Source organism: Panthera onca, chromosome F2, assembly GCF_046562875.1.
Source record: "Panthera onca isolate mPanOnc1 chromosome F2, mPanOnc1 haplotype 2, whole genome shotgun sequence".
NCBI lineage: Eukaryota > Metazoa > Chordata > Mammalia > Carnivora > Felidae > Panthera > Panthera onca.
In genome coordinates this window covers 45,459,902-45,477,602 of record NC_138356.1, presented here as the reverse complement: position 1 = coordinate 45,477,602, position 17,701 = coordinate 45,459,902, and the positions used below count along the sequence as shown (strand labels likewise).

Below are 17,701 nucleotides of genomic sequence, written 5' to 3'. Positions count from 1 at the left end.
TTCAGGTAACCTTTTTTTGAATGTTTAAATTTATTCCATAGAAGTACACGGATTTTATATGAAAAATTCAAATAACACTAAGATACATACATAGTAAAACGTGAAATTCTTCATCTCTTCCCATTTATCCCCTACACAGAGGAACTAAAATTAGAAGACAACGCTACAAGTTTCCTCCATGACTATCTTAACTTTAGAGAATGGATAAACCAACTAACTGGCTACATACTATATATAAGTAGAGATCTTTGTGCACTCTTTAAACTTTTCTAGATGTAGAAACTGGACAAAAATACTCTAAATGTTTCAATGAACAACCATCATTTAGAATATATTACTTGAGAAGAAAAATGGCAATCCCAACTATTCACACAAAGCATCCGCCCTAACAGAGCCTAGAAACTGGCTCAACTATATATCCTCTAACCTTATGATGGGCTGCATCCAAGATGAATTCTGCACGAGTACCATTATTTTCTGGACTTCGGTAATCAAACAATGAGTTTGTGAGGTATGTCAAACCTTTCATACTCAAATTTTCACCACAAATGAAGAAACAGGCTTCCTGAAAATAAATACAAAAATTTCTTAACAGGAGGAAAAATCATTGAACTGCTAAAGAAAATAAAACCTTGGTTTTATAATACCCATTTAGTAGTCACTACAACTTGAAGTCCTATAAAAAGACAAGGAACGTTGTCTCCATTTTTCACTGCCTATATTGGCAAAGAACATTTTAACAAACCAAAAAGGAACTCCAAGTGGCTGCCATAACAAGAAAGAAGAAACATTTATGAATTGAAAAGTATTTGGAACTACTGTCCAGGTGTTAAGTGCTACCAACTTTCTAAATTCCCCTGAGCTCTATAATTTCTTATAGGGGAAAACAGTAAAGTTCCTCTCTTAAGCCAAAGATATATGTAGTCTAACAGATTTTTTGGTATGGTTAAACACTTCAATAAGCACTTCATTATCCCTGTCTTTTATCCAAAAAGAAGGAGGAGGAGGAGGAGGGAGGAAAGGGAGAATTTGACTTACAGTTTCACTTCTATTCATATTCTCTTCAAAATCTTTAACACCCATAATTCCTTTAAGGCACATGGCTCTGCAACCAACAAAACCAATCTGGCAATCAAAAAAAGGCTCTCCCATCATAAGGGCCTATAAGAGAGAAGGAAACATTAGAACCAAGAATTTGAATTTCATAAAAATGTTATATATAGGCTTTTCTTGTAAAACTTCTAAATTAGGAAAAACAACTCCTTTAGGATTATGGCCTTTGCAAATTTATTCTCCTCAGATCATAACCCTATTAAATTAAGAAATATCTTACTTGTCTCTGTATCCTCAAATCTTTGTATCCTCAATGACTGGCACCTTACGAACATTAATCTACACATATATATGAGCTCACACAAGTTAAATGAAGAAAATGAAAGGATAAATTAACATTCCATATTACAATAAAATCTTTGTTAAATATTTCAACCAATACTACTGATGACTAAAATAGAATTATAAAACCATAAATGTACTTTAAACATACCACTTATGATAAAAGCTTGCATTTATTAAACATTAAAGGCCATTCAAAAAGTTTTAAAAATATATGTTCAATGTTGAAAGATTACCTCAACTGTAGTTCCTTCTTGTTCCCAACACAATACTTCTTTAGATTTAACTTTCTGAGGGCTATAATAACTACTCTCAGCTTGCATTTCAGTGAGCTAAGAAACAATGTAAGAATATTAAGTAAAATTAGTATTAGGAAAGCAATAAACTGTCATTATTATGATGAATTGATGGAAACAGGGCCAATTTTAAGATTCAGGAAATTTAATTATTAAGCAGGAAAACAGGTGCAACAAAAACAGCTGTGACAGATTATCCATGGTATAAAGGTTGAAAATGCGAGTCTAAACTCACATAGAGAATTTAATGCCATCTTATTTTATTTAACTTCTTTGTTTTAACAATATTGCTTGAAAAGGTAAAGTTGTGTATAAGTCCCATAGTTATATAACTATTCATACATTCTGCGAAAAATTTTATGTTTTTGTTTTTTTTTTTTTAAATTTTATGTATTTTAACCTCAATTCAATATACATTCAACCAGGCTTAGTTCAATCATTTACAAAATTTCTCCCAAAGTTTCCATCAAAAAGAAAATTATGAACAGACACAAAGAGATTCAACAAAACTTATTCTAATTCTGTGAGGGAAGTAGGTTCGTGGGTGTTTACTTTCAACGTTTGTGTCTCATAGAATGTCTCAGACTCATTCAGTGATGCAAACACTTAATGGGTGACAGCTGGATAACAAGTACTAATCAAGATGCTGCCAAAACAACAACTCTTGCACCCCTGAAGCTTACAACACATTACTTCTATGTATCCAAAAACGAGATAAATTATCTTCCAAAGGTACTTTTCTGAATGCAGTATAGTATCCTGGTTTGGATCATGTTACAGAAAACAACTTTATAAAATGCGATTAAACTCTGGAATTTAACAGTAATGCCCCAGTGCTGGCTTCCTAGTTTTGACAAATGTACTATGATAGCATAAGATGTTAATAGGGAAACTGAGTAATGAGTATATGTGAACTCTCTGTATTTTGCAAGTTTTCTGTAAATATAAAACTGTTCTAAAATAAAGGGGTTTTTTTTAAATTTTTTTTTAATGTTTACTTATTTTTGAGAAACAGAGACATAACATGTGCGAGGAAGGGGCAGAGAGAGAGGGAGAGACAGAATCTGAAGCAGGCTCCAGGCTCTGAGCTGTCAGCACAGAGCCAAACGCGGGGCTTGAACTCACAAACCGAGATCATGACCTGAGCTGAAGTTGGACACTTAACTGACTGAGCCACCCAGGTGCCCCTAAAGTTTTTATTTTTTTAAAGGTATTCTGCCATGTTTGCTAATGAGACCCTTCCTTAAACTCCTATGCAGTGGATGGATTTTTCAAACGGGGGCACCTCAGTTAAGCGCCCAACTTCAGTTCAGGTCATCATCTCGCAGTTTATGAGTTTGAGCCCCGCGACGGGCTCTGTGCTGACAGGCCCAGCCTGGAGCCTGCTTCAGATTCTGTGTCTCCCTCTCTCTCTGCCCCTACCTGGCTCGAGCTCATGCACGCACTTGCTTGCTCTCTCGCTCTCTCTCAAAAACATACATTAAAAAAAATAAGTTACAAAAACAATATTTAACTTTAGTCAAATAGAACTTACTAAACCAAAAAGTTATTTTAAGCATGATAACTTCTTTATACTTAAAATCAACTACTTATTCTCATTTCTTAATAGCAAAGAGTTTATTACATATGAGCCCTTATTTCTTAGACGCTTCTAGAACTAGTATATACAATGTCGTTATTTTAAAGTACAATTCTATGAAATACTCAAGTCAGTATTTTAAACTTGATCACCCTTCAGCTGTCTACAATTATTGTAGAGAAAAAGCAATTAATTGATCAAAAGGACTCAAACATTACAAGAACAATTTTCAATGTGATTTTTAAAACGCTACATTTAATTTGGCATGATTTTTGTTGGATTCGTATCAACTGTTCAGAATGCTAATGTAGAAACACGACCTTATTTTCTGACCAAAATATGAACCACAAATTAATTCCATGCATTCTTTAAGTCCAAGCTGAACAATGAACTCTAATGTTTTCCTCCTAAATATCAACGGATTTCCCTTAGAGAAACCTTAGAGACATAAATGTTCGAAAAAAATTTTAAATGTATTAACTAATGACAAGTACTGCCCCAAAAGTCTATAAAAGTTTTGTATATAAATACAAACTATTCTGACTCAGTTTAATACAATTCTTCCTATCAATGAAGAGAAATATACCAGAATAATTTCAAATTTAAAAGTAAATAAACAAAACTCACCAGAAAAGATAGAACTTTTGCTAGCAATCCCTAACTTCCCTCACAAACTTAGATTAAAAGTAACTTTTTTATCATCTAAAACTGGCAATATACATATACTTTCACAAATATGTGGAATTTAAAAACGAAAACAAATGGGGCACCTGGGTGGCTCAGTTGGCTAAGCATCTGACTTGGGCTCAGGTCATGATCTCACAGTTCATGAGTTCAAGCCCCAGGTCGGACTGTATGCTGACAGTTCAGAGCCTGGAGCCTGTTTCGGATTCTGTGTCTCCCTCTCTCTCTTTGCTTCTCCCCTGCTCATACTGCTCTGTATCTCCCTCAAAAATAAATAAACATTAAAAAAATTATTTTAAACCAAGACAAATGAACAAACAATAAGAAGAATCAGACCATAAATATAGAGAACTGACAGTTGTCAGAGGGGAGGGGCTTGGCGGGGGGAGGCGATGAGCAAAATGGATGGAGGAGATTGAAATACACAGGGTTCTGGTTACAGAACGAATTAAGTCAAGGGAATATAAAAGGCACACCATAGGGAATATAGTCAATGATACTGTAATAGCATTGCATGGTGATATTTGGTAGCTAGACTTGTGGTGAGCATACCATAATGTATACAGATGTGTAGAGAGATGTGGAATCATTTCATTGTACACCTCAAACTAATGTAACATTGTGTTTCAACTATACTCAAAAAACAATTATACCACTAAAAACTATAATGTAAGTTCTCTAAATAGTTCATTCATGCTGCTGTTACTAAGATATGTTTATGTATCTTTTAGAACTTAAGCTTGAATATTTATACTTACAAATAATGCAATTACAGTTGTTGCCAAAAACATCTATTAAAAGCAGAGATGATCATATAATAAAAAATTTTTAATAAACTAAAAAAATAAAACTGACAATATATGTAATAATTGCTGGCAACAGTGGCTTTATTATATATTTTAAAGATTTTATTGTTTTATTTTTAATTTTACAGACTGATGCATAGTCCCTTTCAAAGCTGTATCAGTGAATTTTAATTGTGAAATTAATAAAAAAAATGTGTTCCCTAGAAGAATTCAGAAAAAAATGATGTCAAAATAGCACAGCTATTTTACCATTTTTGCCCCAAATTTTATTACCAAAAAAAAATCTTTTAAACCAATTAAGCTCAAATTTTGTTAAAACTCACTTTCTACATTTTTCAGGGTTTGTCATATTAGAAAATACTTAATGCTTTTAATTAGAAAAGTATTTAAAGACTGTTTACTTTAAAATATTTTTATCTAGGGGCACCTGGGTGGTTCAGTCAGTTGAGCGTCCGACTTCGGCTCAGGTCATGATCTCTCAGTTCACGAGTTTGAGCCCCATGTTGGGCTCTGTGCTGACAGCTCAGAGCCTGGAGCCTGCTTCAGATTCTGTGTCTCCCTCTCTCTCTGCCCTTACCCCACTCGTACTCTCTTTTTCTCTCTCTCTCTCAAAAATAAATTTAAAAAAAAAAACATTAAAAAAAAATTTTTTTAATTAAAAAAATTAAATATTTTTATCTACCATCTGCTGTAGTTATAAATTGCATAGCAAGATACTTCAGTAGTTAAACAACAAGTCAAATTAAAAACACCATGAAGCAAAAACTTGATTTTTTTTTCTGTGCAACACTTCCAGTATCTAACAAGTTACCTGGAATACAACGTCACAGGTTGAACACAGGTGTTTACCTCCTTCAGAAAAATGCCTCCACAATAAACCAACAAAGACAAATAAAACTGAAGAAGTATAATCTAAAAAGGAATCCCAAAATTTTGGAAGATGGAAAGCAGACGAGGAGATACGTAGGATGGATAAATTTATTTACTTGTTCAATATATACCAGGCAATTTCCAAGAGCTGGAGATACCTTTTTAAAGTAGCCTTTTTTAAAAACTACCACTTGCTGGGTTTAGTATACTACCAAAATAGAATATCCACAATCTTCTGAAAAGGCTCTTATTCTTTCACTCACTGATAAACATTTGGGTTGTTTCAACTATTTTTCTAGGATTTTTGTTTTATTTTAAGTAATCTCTATACCCAATGTCGGGCTCAAACCCACAACTCCAAACTCAAGAGCCGCATGCTCTCCCAACCAAGCGAGCCAGGGACCTCAGGTTGGTTCAACCTTTTGCCCATTGTGAATAATGTTTTCATGAACATTCATGTATGTCTATTTGTTTGAGTACAGTTTTGACTATATACCTAGGAATGGAATTGCTGAGTCATATAACTCTATGTTTAACTTTTTGAGGAACCACCAAACTATTTTCCACAGCAACTATACCATTTTACATTCCCACCAGTGTTCCCATTTGCTTTCAGCCAGCTCCAACTAAGATTCTGCCAGTGTCAAATCACTGCTCTATTCAAGATCACCAACAATTCCCACAATGCCAAATCTAATGATCCATTCTCACAAATGACCTACTCTGTCAACTTTAAAACATTTATGGCACTCAGCTTCCAGACAGACACTCTTGGTTTTCTGCCTAACTTATTTTCAGTTTCCCACACTATTTTTGCCTCTTCTTTCCAAATACTTAACACCACAGTGCCCCAGAGTTTGGCCCTAGAACCTTTCCTTTTTTATATCTACACTGATTCTAGTCTTAACAAAATCTTCTGAAATTTATATACCCACACCAAACTTCTAATCTGAACTCTAGAGAGGAAATAATTTTATGAAGTAAGGATTGCTAGACTATCTTACATCTACTAAGTGTAAAACAAACTTTCAACTAGATCCTTTCCAGAAATCAAAATTTATGCATTAAAGATGAAAGAAATACAAACAGCAAGAAAAAGGAGACCTACTTTGAAAGTTACAGTTGCCTTTGTGCAATAAAATCCTATAGACACAATAGGATCCTTCAAAGTCTGTGCTTTTTGCTGATGCATGGCTGATGTAGGATCATTCCCAAGGAAGTCTTCCTCATTATCATCATAACTCACAATTGCAGGCACAAATGACCAGGCCCAAGACACCCATCCCTGTGGCTGCTCATCCTCTTGTTGTGAATACAGCTCTTGGCCTTTGTACTGAGCAGGATACTGCATATCTATTCTTGTTTCATCTTCAACACCTAGCAAAATAAAGTCATTTTAAATAAATCAAGAGGATTTGACTAAAAGGGAAATTAGGAATATAAATTCTATAAAAATATTTCTTCCATATCTTTGTTTTGAAATATAAAGTATGAACAAATTATACACTGGCTATTATTATTTGAAGCCAGTAATTTAGCATTACTACTTTCAAGTTTCTATATGTTGTACTACGTTAATCCCCTTACAGAGTCCACAATTAATGTTATATGGGGAGTAGTTTATAACATAATTTTAAATGACCTGATAAATACAAAGAATAAATTCATTCTTTAGCATTCCATTAACAACTACCTTCCAAAAATAAGGTGCTAAGAAACTGAGTTTTCTCAGAAATGTAGTATCAGAAATATCTAAGAAAAGTTCTTTATTTTCTGATGCACCCAATAAAAAAAATGTCAAGCACTCCTAGGCAAAATGCATCCCCCACCCCAGGGCACCTGAGTGGCTCAGTTGGTTGAGGGCCCAACTCTTGATTTCAGCTCAGGTCATGATCCCTGGGGCATGGGATCAAGCCCCTCATCAGGCTCTGCACTGAGCATAAAGTCTGCTTAGTCTTTCTCCTTCTCTCTCTCTCCCCCTTCCTCCTTCCCTCCCTTTTCTTTGCCCCCTCCCTCCCTCCTCTTTGCCCCCTCCCCCGCTCATGCTCTCTCAAAGAAAAAAAAAAATTAATGCAAACTCCCCCCCAAAAAACAATTATCCCCAAGAGCAAAGTATAATTATTCTTTATTTTTTTTAAGTAGGCTTCATGCAGATCTTGAACTCATGACCCTGAGATCAAGACCTAAGCTGAGATCAATAGTTGGATGGTTAACCAACTCAGCCACCCAGGTGTCCCTATAATAGAATTATTCTTATGATATTAAAAAAAATGATAGTGTTGGTGATTATTAGTGGGTAACATAAATTATCTTTCTGATTCTACATATGAAAAAATTATAGCAAAGAACTTTCATGTAGTTAGAAATTGACAAAGAATTTAAATCCCAACCACTCCAGGGTTGCCTGGGTGGCTCAGTCAGTTAAGCGTCCGACTTTGGCTCAGGTCATGATCTCACAGTTGGTGAGTTTAAGGCCTGCATCGGGCTCTGTGCTGACAGATCAGAGCCTGGAGCCTGCTTTGGATTCTGTGTCTCCTGCTCTCTCTGCCCCTCCCCCACTCACATTCTGTCTCTCTCTCTCAAAAATAAACGTTAAAAAAAATTTTTTTTTAATTCCAAACACTCCATTATGCCACTTTCATCAAGACAAACTCCATCCCAGTCCCTCACCGTTACCCTAACAATACAAAAAACACATATCATCATGCAATTTAGGGGGGAAAATCACTTTTTACAAAATTAATGGCATAATTCAAGCATATTTACTGTCCAGTGAGAAATCTATAAAACACACACTCCATTAAATACCATCTTCATATAGATCCACTGAATCTGAATTTCTAGTCAGTTTTCTAGCTAGAATAACTTCACAACTTTTTTAATCCTTATGACAGGAGACTCTTGGAACATATTATACTTACAGGTTATGAAACATGGCCATTTATCTTCATTCATCTGAGAAGGAAAAGACTTACTAAAGTAGTAACTAAAGAATCTAAAATCCAGTACCACAGCCATTTTACTTAAATTATAAAAGGTACAATCCAGAAAATATTTTGTATAATCTTGCTGTTTAACCATAAATATTTTATCAGTTTCTATTGAGGAATAAAGCCTGTTATTAACTGCCCCTGGTAAGATCTCAAATTGGTCATCATCAATGAATATCATCTCAGTTATAAAACAAGTCAGGTCACCTCAACCTCGTTAGCAATGACAAGGTTGAGTCAACTCCCAACCTGTGTTGTCTAAACCATTAAAACAAAGGAAGTATCCACTGCTTGATCTTGTGAAACAAAAGAAACATTACTAACAGAGCTCTGAAAAATAGCCACTATAATTTATACTTAATATTAATTAAAAATTAAGAGGGATTTTGATGAAAGATGGTTCTGAAGTTTCAAATCTTTGCTGTTTTGCAAAAAGAATGAATTAGAGCCCTGAAATGAAAAAGGCATCTCCCTAATCTCTGGTTAGAATTTCCTAAAATACTCTCTTCCTTCAGAACAGTGCATCTTTTTCTTTTCATATTTATTTATTTTGAGAGAAAGAGGAAGAAAGTGAGTGGGGGAAGGGCAGAGGAAGGGAGAGAGGGAATCAGAAGCAGGCTCTGTGCTTGTGCTGTCAGTGTGGAGACCAATGCGGGGGGCTCAATCTAACGAACTATGAGATCATGACCTGAGCCCAAATCAATAGCCAGATGCATAACCGACTGCCCCCAGAACAGTGCATCTTAATCTGGGCCTTTTGATAGAATTTAGGAACTTCATGAATTTCAATGAAAAAAATATATTAAGTATTTAAAATATAGCATGTTTAATTATGAAAGTAACAAATCACAGTTGCGAGTTTAATTATTAATACAAGTAACAAATCACAACTGCATCGCCATCAATTGTAAACCCTACAAAAATCAGATATATCAAGTAACAGTTGTGAAGTTATCTCAAAATACCATTTACACACATTACTCCTTGGAAACTATGATAGTTATTAGACTTCCTTCTAACTGTCATTAATGTATTAACATAGAAGCACATGTTAAAAAAACAAAAAAGATAAAACATAGGAAATAGTATTTTTCAAAACTAGGTATCAGGCAGTTTAGCCAGTGAGTCCTGAGACATGGGAAACAAGAAAAATGAGGTGTATGTTTGTGCCACCATACCACCTCGACAGAGTTTCTAAACCAGGGATAACAAAGAGGTAATCCAAGAACTCGGTAGTCTCCTCGGATGAGAAGACAGAGTAGTGAGTCCAGGGAGACTTAAGGTGGCTCGAGTTTGCAGGGCAGAGTACCAAATAAGAAAGACCTGTTCAGAGAGTGAGTGAGCAAGCGAGCTCTTTATACCTGTAGAGGGTCCAACTCCAGTCTTCAGCTAAGTATTAATCAGTTCATGCAAGAACTACTGAGGCCACGAAAAGAACCACAAGAAAAAAGCAAAGAAAATAATCCTCAAGACTGAACGCAAAATTGGGAATAGTTTGTGTTCTCAGCAGGAAGAAAGAAAAAAACATCAAGAAATAACTCAAAAGGCAAATTGTGGCAGTAGTGGGACAAAACTGGCCCCAAGCTAATGGTGGTTCTGATCTCAACTAAAAAACATTTAAACCAAAAACAAAACAAAACAAAAAACATTTAAAGCAAGCCAAGTGAATTAAATTATTTCCAAGGAACTTCATTTTTTGCTAGCATACAAATATATCCAGCACCCAACAAGATAAAATTTACAATGTCTGGCATCCAATTAATAATTACCAGGCACATGGAGCACCTGGGTGGTTCAGTCGGTTAAGTGTCCAACTCTTGATTTCCGCTCAGGTCATGACTTCACGGTTCACGAGTGAGTATGGAGATTGGGATTCTCTCCCGTTCTCTCTGCCCTTCCCCTGCTCATGCTCGTTTGCGCACGTGCTCTCTCTCTCTCAAATTAAATAAGTAAAAATTTTTTTTAAGTTTTTAATTTAAAAATTAACAGGCATGCAAAGATGTAAGAAAATACAACACAGATGAGGGGGGAAAAGTCAGTCATTAGAAAAAGACCTAGGTATGATACAGTTCATAGCATTAGTAAACACGGACATTAAAATGGCTATATAAATAAAAAGACATTTAAGAAAGTGTAAACAAGGAGAAATATGAAAGGTTTTAACAATCCAGAGATGAAAAATGCAGTATCTGAGATAAAATATAAGTTAGATGTGATTAATAGCAGATTAGATACACAATATTAGTGAACTAGAACAGAAATAGAAACTCTCAATAATGAATCAAAATAAAAGGTAAATGAACAAAAATGAACAGACCATCAGAGAGCTCTGCTGAACTTCAGGCAGCCTAATAGACGTGTAATTACTGTCTCCAAAGGAAAGAGGAGAACTGAAAAACATATTTCAAGAAATAATGGGGGCACCTGGGTGGCTCAGTCAGTTAAGCGTCAGACTTCAGCTCAGGTCATGATCTCACGGTTCGTGAGTTTGAGCTCCACATCGGGCTCTACACTGACAGCCGAGAGCCTGGAGCCTGCTTCGGATTCTGTGTCTCCCTCTCTCTCTGCCCCTCCCCTTCTTGCACTCTCTCCCTTTCTCTCAAAAATAAATAAACATTTAAAAAAAAATTTTTTAAAGAAATAATGCCCACAATTTTTCTAAGTATATATGAAAACTATAAACCCACAGACCTAAAAACCATAATGTAACATGTAGAAAGGATACCATGGCATATCGAAATCAAGATGCTTAAAACCTTCTGAGAAGAGGTTCATAGGCTTACCAGAGTATCAGAGGAATCCACAGCACCCACAATAAAATAATCCCTGCTTTACACAGAAGAGAAAACTAATTTCTACTACTCTGCAAGCAAATACTAAAGTTGCTTTCTCCCTTTATTAACACAGAAGAAAAATCTAGTCACCTCTTGATGACAGAACAGTTAAAAAAGGAAAATATGAAATTTACATTTAATCAAAATTTAAAACTCTCTGTTCAAGGCACACCTGGTGGCTCAGTTGCCTTTGGCTCAGGTTATGATCTGAGTTTCAAGACCTGCATTGGGCTCTGGGTTGACAGTGAAAAAACCTGCTTCGGATTCTCTGTGACCCCCCCCCCCAGCCCCTCCTCCACTCTTGCTCTGTCAAAAATAAATTATCATCAAAAAAAAATTCTTAAAACGAAAAAATACTCTGCTCAAGAGACACCTATTTAAAATTTTGTTTTAATGTTTATTTTTGAGACAGAGAGAGACAGAGCATGAACGGGGGAGGGTCAGAAAGAGAGGGAGACACAGAATCGGAAGCAGGCTCCAGGCTCTGAGCTGTCAGCACAGAGCCCAACAGGCTCCAAGGTGGGGCTCAAGTCACAGACCATGAGATCATGACCTGAGCCAAAGTCGGAAGCTCAACCGACTGAGCCACCCAGGTGCCCCAAGAGACACCTATTAAAAATTAATTAGCCAAGTCACAGGCTGGCAAAAAATATTCCCAAAATATGTATGTGACAAAGGATTTGAATTCAGAATATATAAAATAAATCACAAATCAGTAACAAAACCCAAACAAGAGTTAACAATAAGCCAATATCTAACATACTCTTCAAAAAGGTAAATATATTAATAGTCAATAACTACTTGAAAAACTTCAAAATAATTGCTCATCAATGAAATGCAAATTAAAACCACATTGAGATATCACAACCACATCCATCACATTGGCAACAAGTAAAAAATGACTGGTAACACCAAATGCTGGTAAAGATATGGAACAATTGGAAATCTTATACAATGCTGATGGGAATGCAAAATGGCACACATTTCAGGAAAAAAAAAAAAAACCTGATTACTTTCTTGAAAAAAAAAAAAAAAAAAAAGAAAGAAACAAACCTAAACATATACTTCCACTGTTAGATATCTACACAAAACAAAGAATAGCACATGTCTACAAGAAACTTGTAGAAGAATGTCCAGGACAGCTTTACTTATAATAACCAAAACTGGAAATAGCCCAAATATCCATCAACAGGAAAATGGCTAAAATACACTATGGTATATCCATAGAATGTATATAGCAATAAAAAGGAAAGAACTACTGATATATGCAACAACATAGATGAATCCCCAAAATATTCTACCTTCAAGACAGTGAAAAATATATGAAACCATAATGATGGACACATGCCATTACACATTTGCAAAAATCCATAGAATGTAAAATACAAAGAGTGAACCATGTGTCACCCTGGAGGGGATGTTGATAATGCGGGAGGCTATGCATGTTAGAGTGCAGAGAGTATATGGGAAATCTCTACCTACCCTTCGATTTTGCTGTGAACCTAAAACTTCTCAAAAAAATAAAGTCTTAAGTAAAAAAATAAATAAATAAAAAGTAAAAAAGGATATTATGCTTAATGAAAGAAATCCTTTCACAAGAGTTTATACTGTATGATTTGATTTATATGAAATTCTAGAATTAGCAAAAAATTTTTTTTTAATTCAGAACAGTGTTTGCCTGAGTGGAAGTGGGGGGGGTGTGCAAATGATTATAAAGGAGCAAAAGAAAACTTTTTAGAGATATTGATAATCTTTACCTTAATGATATTATATATCACACAGGTGTACACATTTCACAAAACTTGAATAATATACTTAAGATTTATACATTTTGCATGCCTGGGTGGCTCAGTTGGTTAAGTGTCCAACTTCAGCTCAGGTCATGATCACAGAGTTAGTGAGTTCAAGCACAGAGCCAGCTTCAGATTCTCTGTCCCCCTCACCCTATCACACCCCACCCCCACTCACATGTGCTCGCTCTCTCTCTCTCTCTCTCTCCCCCAAAACAAGCATTAAAAATAAAGATTTATGCATTTCACTTTGCAAATTACACCTTCAAAAAAATTAAAAGAACCATTAAGAAATATAAATGCTAGTTAACAATACAATGCTGAAGCCTAGGGGTGAAGTATACTGATGTCTAAGTTACTTTGAAAGGCATCAAAAACACTGGTTGAACTGATGAAGAGAAAGGTTAGATGAACAGCTATGTGATAAAGCAAATTTAGCAAACTATTAAGTGTAGAATCTCAAGAATGAGTATATATATGGGTGTCCACTGTATAATCCTCTTTCAACTTTTCTATATATTCGAAATTTGTCATAATAGCATGTTGGAAAAAAACTGAGGACCCTCTAGATGCTAGGTTTTGTTCTAGATATAAGATGCTGTTCCTGTTTCAGGAGTTCATTGTCTAACAGGAATTCACTCTCCAGTGTAAAATAAACGTATAATTTATACCTACATATACTCATGTTATTCCCTAAGCTTTTAAGTTATTCCCTAAGCTTTTAAGCAGATATTTTTAATAAGTTATAATTTAAATACTATGAAATTTGGCCTTTAGAAATGTACAATTCAGTGGTTTTTTAGTAAAATCACAAAGTTGGGCAACCATCATCACGATCTAATTTTAGAACATTTTCATCACTCCAAAAAGAATACCTCTACCCATTAGCAGTCACTCCCCATTCCCTCCTCCTCCAAACCCTGATTACTAATCTACTTTCTGCTTTTACAGATTTGGCTATTATGGATGTTTCATATAAATAGAATCATACAATGTGTTCCTTTCTGACTGGTTGCTTTCACTTATATTTTCAAAATTCATCATGTTGCAGCATGTATCAGTTTTTCATTCTTTTGTATAACTGAGTAATAGTCTAGTGTATGGATATATCACAATCGTTTATCCATTCATCAGCTGATGGACATGAAGGATGTTTCACTTTCTGGGTATCATGAATAATGCTGCCATTAAAATTCACATATGAGTTTTTATGTGGAAATTTGTTATCAATTCTTTTGCATATAAACAAAACCTACGAGTGGCATCAATGGATCATGTGGCAACTCTATGTTCAAGTTTTTAAGGAACTATATTGTTTTCCAAAGCAGCTATTCCATTTTACATTCCCATAATCAACATAAAACTTCCCTACAATCTTGCCAACACTGGTTATTATTATTGTCTTTTGATTAACGTCATGTTATTGACCTTGAAGTGTTATCTCACTGTGATTTTGACTTGCATTCCCCATCATGACTAATGAGGGTGAGCATTTTGCACGTGCCTGTTGGCCATTTGCAAACCTTTTGTGCATAAATGTTTATTCAGGTATTTTCCTCACTTTTTAATTGGGTTACCTGTTCCTAAGTTTTCGATTATCTTTTTCTAAAGGCCCAAACTATGGCAATTAATCATATTCTCCAAATCTTTCCTGAGCCTCAAGCCCAATGCCAAGTCAATCATTCTTTTCAACATCTGTTTTCTTCAGATCATTCATACTTCTATTGAATTAAACATCCTATCATTCTCCCACACCATACTAAACTAACTATTCGTATGTCTGTCTGCTCCACTGTACCTTAAGATTTTAAGGGAAGAGAACGCACCTTTTTATCTGTGTTTTCCCAGATGACCAATATTCAGTACACTCAGTAGGCTTCAGTAAAAGTACAATGAACTAAATAACTGAAGTTAACCCACTAGTATCCTTCAATGAAATATATACTCCATTAATAAGGTTCCAATTAATTAGCTAGGAACCTTCCAATGAATCAATTAAGTATAACTGTAGTTGAATTACATATTATAATTAAGTATATCTAATTCTGTTATAACTCTTGGTAAGCCTTTGCAAAAAATTACCAATACCCTAATTTACTAGAAAATATCAACGCATTGCGCTACCTTAACTTTTTGTATAACATACATTCTGAACATTTATACCTATTAGAAATATTAAACTTACTTGTTAGCATTTAAAAAAGAAAATCACAGTAATATGCAGTATGTAAAAAAAAAAAAAAAAAAAAATCAAAGTAGTGTCAAACAACCAAAATAAAATCATTCCATTATGTTAGAACACTGCACAACTCAGTATGTTTTATTTTTTTAAGTTTCATAATGGTGAAAACACTATGCGAACGATAGTTCAAAAAAAAGCTTGTTAGATTTACCTGTAATGTTTCCTAACATATCTTTACTGTGACAGGTAGGATCTTCTGTTTCTCCATCTTTAAAATTGCCTATTTCCCCGTAGTAAAGAGCAATCCCAAGTTGCATTATACGGATAAACATAGGCAGTTGTTGATCTGTGATGGAAAGTTTCAAACTCTCTACTAAAGTATGAATCTATATTTGAAAAAACAAACACATCAACAAAAAAGCATGTTCAAAGGAAGTAATTAATACACATAAATGTTAAAAGTTCTAAAATAGAATACCATAAGAAAAAAGTAATGTCCCAAACATTTCCAACATGTAAGCTAAAACAGTTGACTCTAAAATCTTAGAAATTAAAACAAATTTTGCTGTAATGACCACTAAAATTTAGGTAGAAACTGTATTAAGCCAAACTATATAAATACAAATAGAAATGGTAATGAAAAGATGTGGTCACTCTAGACTTTCAAATAATTTTTCCAGAAATAAAGTTAAGGAACCAAAATATCAACTCTACAATATGAAGAATACAAAATCACAGAGATTTCTGTCACATCAACAGGAAAAGTTTCATGATGTCACTTTAGTAAAACCTTAATCACCCTTTCCAGTTCTATTAACCAAAAGAATACATACACATCCTAAAAACTTCTGTTAAGGGGGAATATTACTAACATTACAGTATGGAAGTATCAACATAATAAAATTTTGCCAATGGAAAACTAAGTGTCATACATGCTCAGAAGAGTTTTTCCAGACAAATTTTAAGAGATTTAAATAGGACATAAAATGTATAACATGAATTATAAGAAATAAACAAGATTAATTACTAACAAATAGAATATATAGCAATCAAAGTTATTCTTATAGAAAGACATTAATGGAATATAAACATAGCCTCGGTGTAATGGTTCCCTGTTTTATAAACATGGAATAAAACCAATTAAGCCATAAAGTCTGTTGGAAGGTTAATTTTGACTGATATTTGAGGGTCTATAAAACATGAAAAAGTATTAGTAATCATATTTTGGGGGTTAAAGGCACAAAAAATTGTATTTGAAAAGGAAGAAAGTTGTAAAATACTATTTTTAAATATGAGTACAAGTTTCTTAAAATGGACTTAAAAATCATACACCAAACAGACCAAGAAGAGGTAAGAAAAGGCTTAGGAGCAGGAGGGTAGAGTATGCACTGCAGGCCTGCCAAGCTTGAAATTTCTCTAACACATCCTTCTAAACTATTGTATGGCACCAATAGCACCAGAGATAAGCCATCTTAGCAGAATCAGTAACAAAGAATCAATCCTTTATATTCATATTTATATATAATATATATATGAAATTACACAGACCTAATATACCTTTAAAATATATAAGATGTTGCATATGCTTTAGTGAATGTTTTATATATACAGTATTTTATATATTTTATATACAATAGATCTAAATATCTTTTAAATCAGTAAGACTAATCACTAATAGAAAAATGACTGAGGGTTTATGGGGGGTGGGAGGGAGGGCAGGGTGGGTGATGGGTATTGAGGAGGGCACCTTTTGGGATGAGCACTGGGTGTTGTATGGAAACCAATTTGACAGTAAATTTCATATATTAAAAAATAAAAAAAAATAAAAAAAAAAAAAAAAAAAGAAAAATGGCCAGGGGTGCCTGGTTGGCTCAGGCAATTAAGCGGCCAACTTCGGCTCAGGTCATGATCTCGCAGTCCTTGAGTTCGAGCCCTGCGTCAGGCTCTGTGCTGACAGCTCCGAGCCTGGAGCCTGCTTCAGATTCTGTGTCTTCCTCTCTCTCTGACCCTCCCCTGTTCATGCTCTCTCTCTGTCTCAAAAATAAACAAACGTCTAAAAAAAAAAAGGAAAGAAAAATGGCCAGAGCACCTGAATGGATTTTTCAAAGAACAAATGGCCAGTGGACAGATTTTTAAAAATCTAACTCCAGTGACAAACGTTAATTAAAATCTATTTTCTTCGGGCACCTAGGTGGCTCAGTCAGTTAAGCAGCCAACTTCGGCTCAGGTCGTGATCTCCTGGTTCGTGAGTTCAAGCCCCACATTGGGCTCTGTG

The 17,701-nt window shown here is 34.7% G+C and overlaps 1 protein-coding gene across 17 annotated transcripts in view; it reads right to left on the bottom strand.

Annotated features, from left to right (window-relative positions):
• The window catches only part of VPS13B (vacuolar protein sorting 13 homolog B), an 803,192-nt gene that overhangs the window by 699,166 nt on the left and 86,325 nt on the right, over positions 1–17,701 (bottom strand). For all 17 annotated transcript variants that reach the window (XR_013553513.2, XR_013553515.2, XR_013553514.2 and 14 more), the window contains 5 exons: positions 15,638–15,812; positions 6,739–7,007; positions 1,632–1,727; positions 1,039–1,161; positions 428–565 (listed from right to left, as the gene is read on the bottom strand). Coding sequence is in view for 14 of the 17 variants with exons in the window: in XM_078441712.2 (XP_078297838.2) it covers positions 428–565; positions 1,039–1,161; positions 1,632–1,727; positions 6,739–7,007; positions 15,638–15,812 (801 nt within the window). In the remaining 3 variants the exon portion in view is untranslated. The remainder of the gene's footprint in view (positions 1–427; positions 566–1,038; positions 1,162–1,631; positions 1,728–6,738; positions 7,008–15,637; positions 15,813–17,701) is intronic.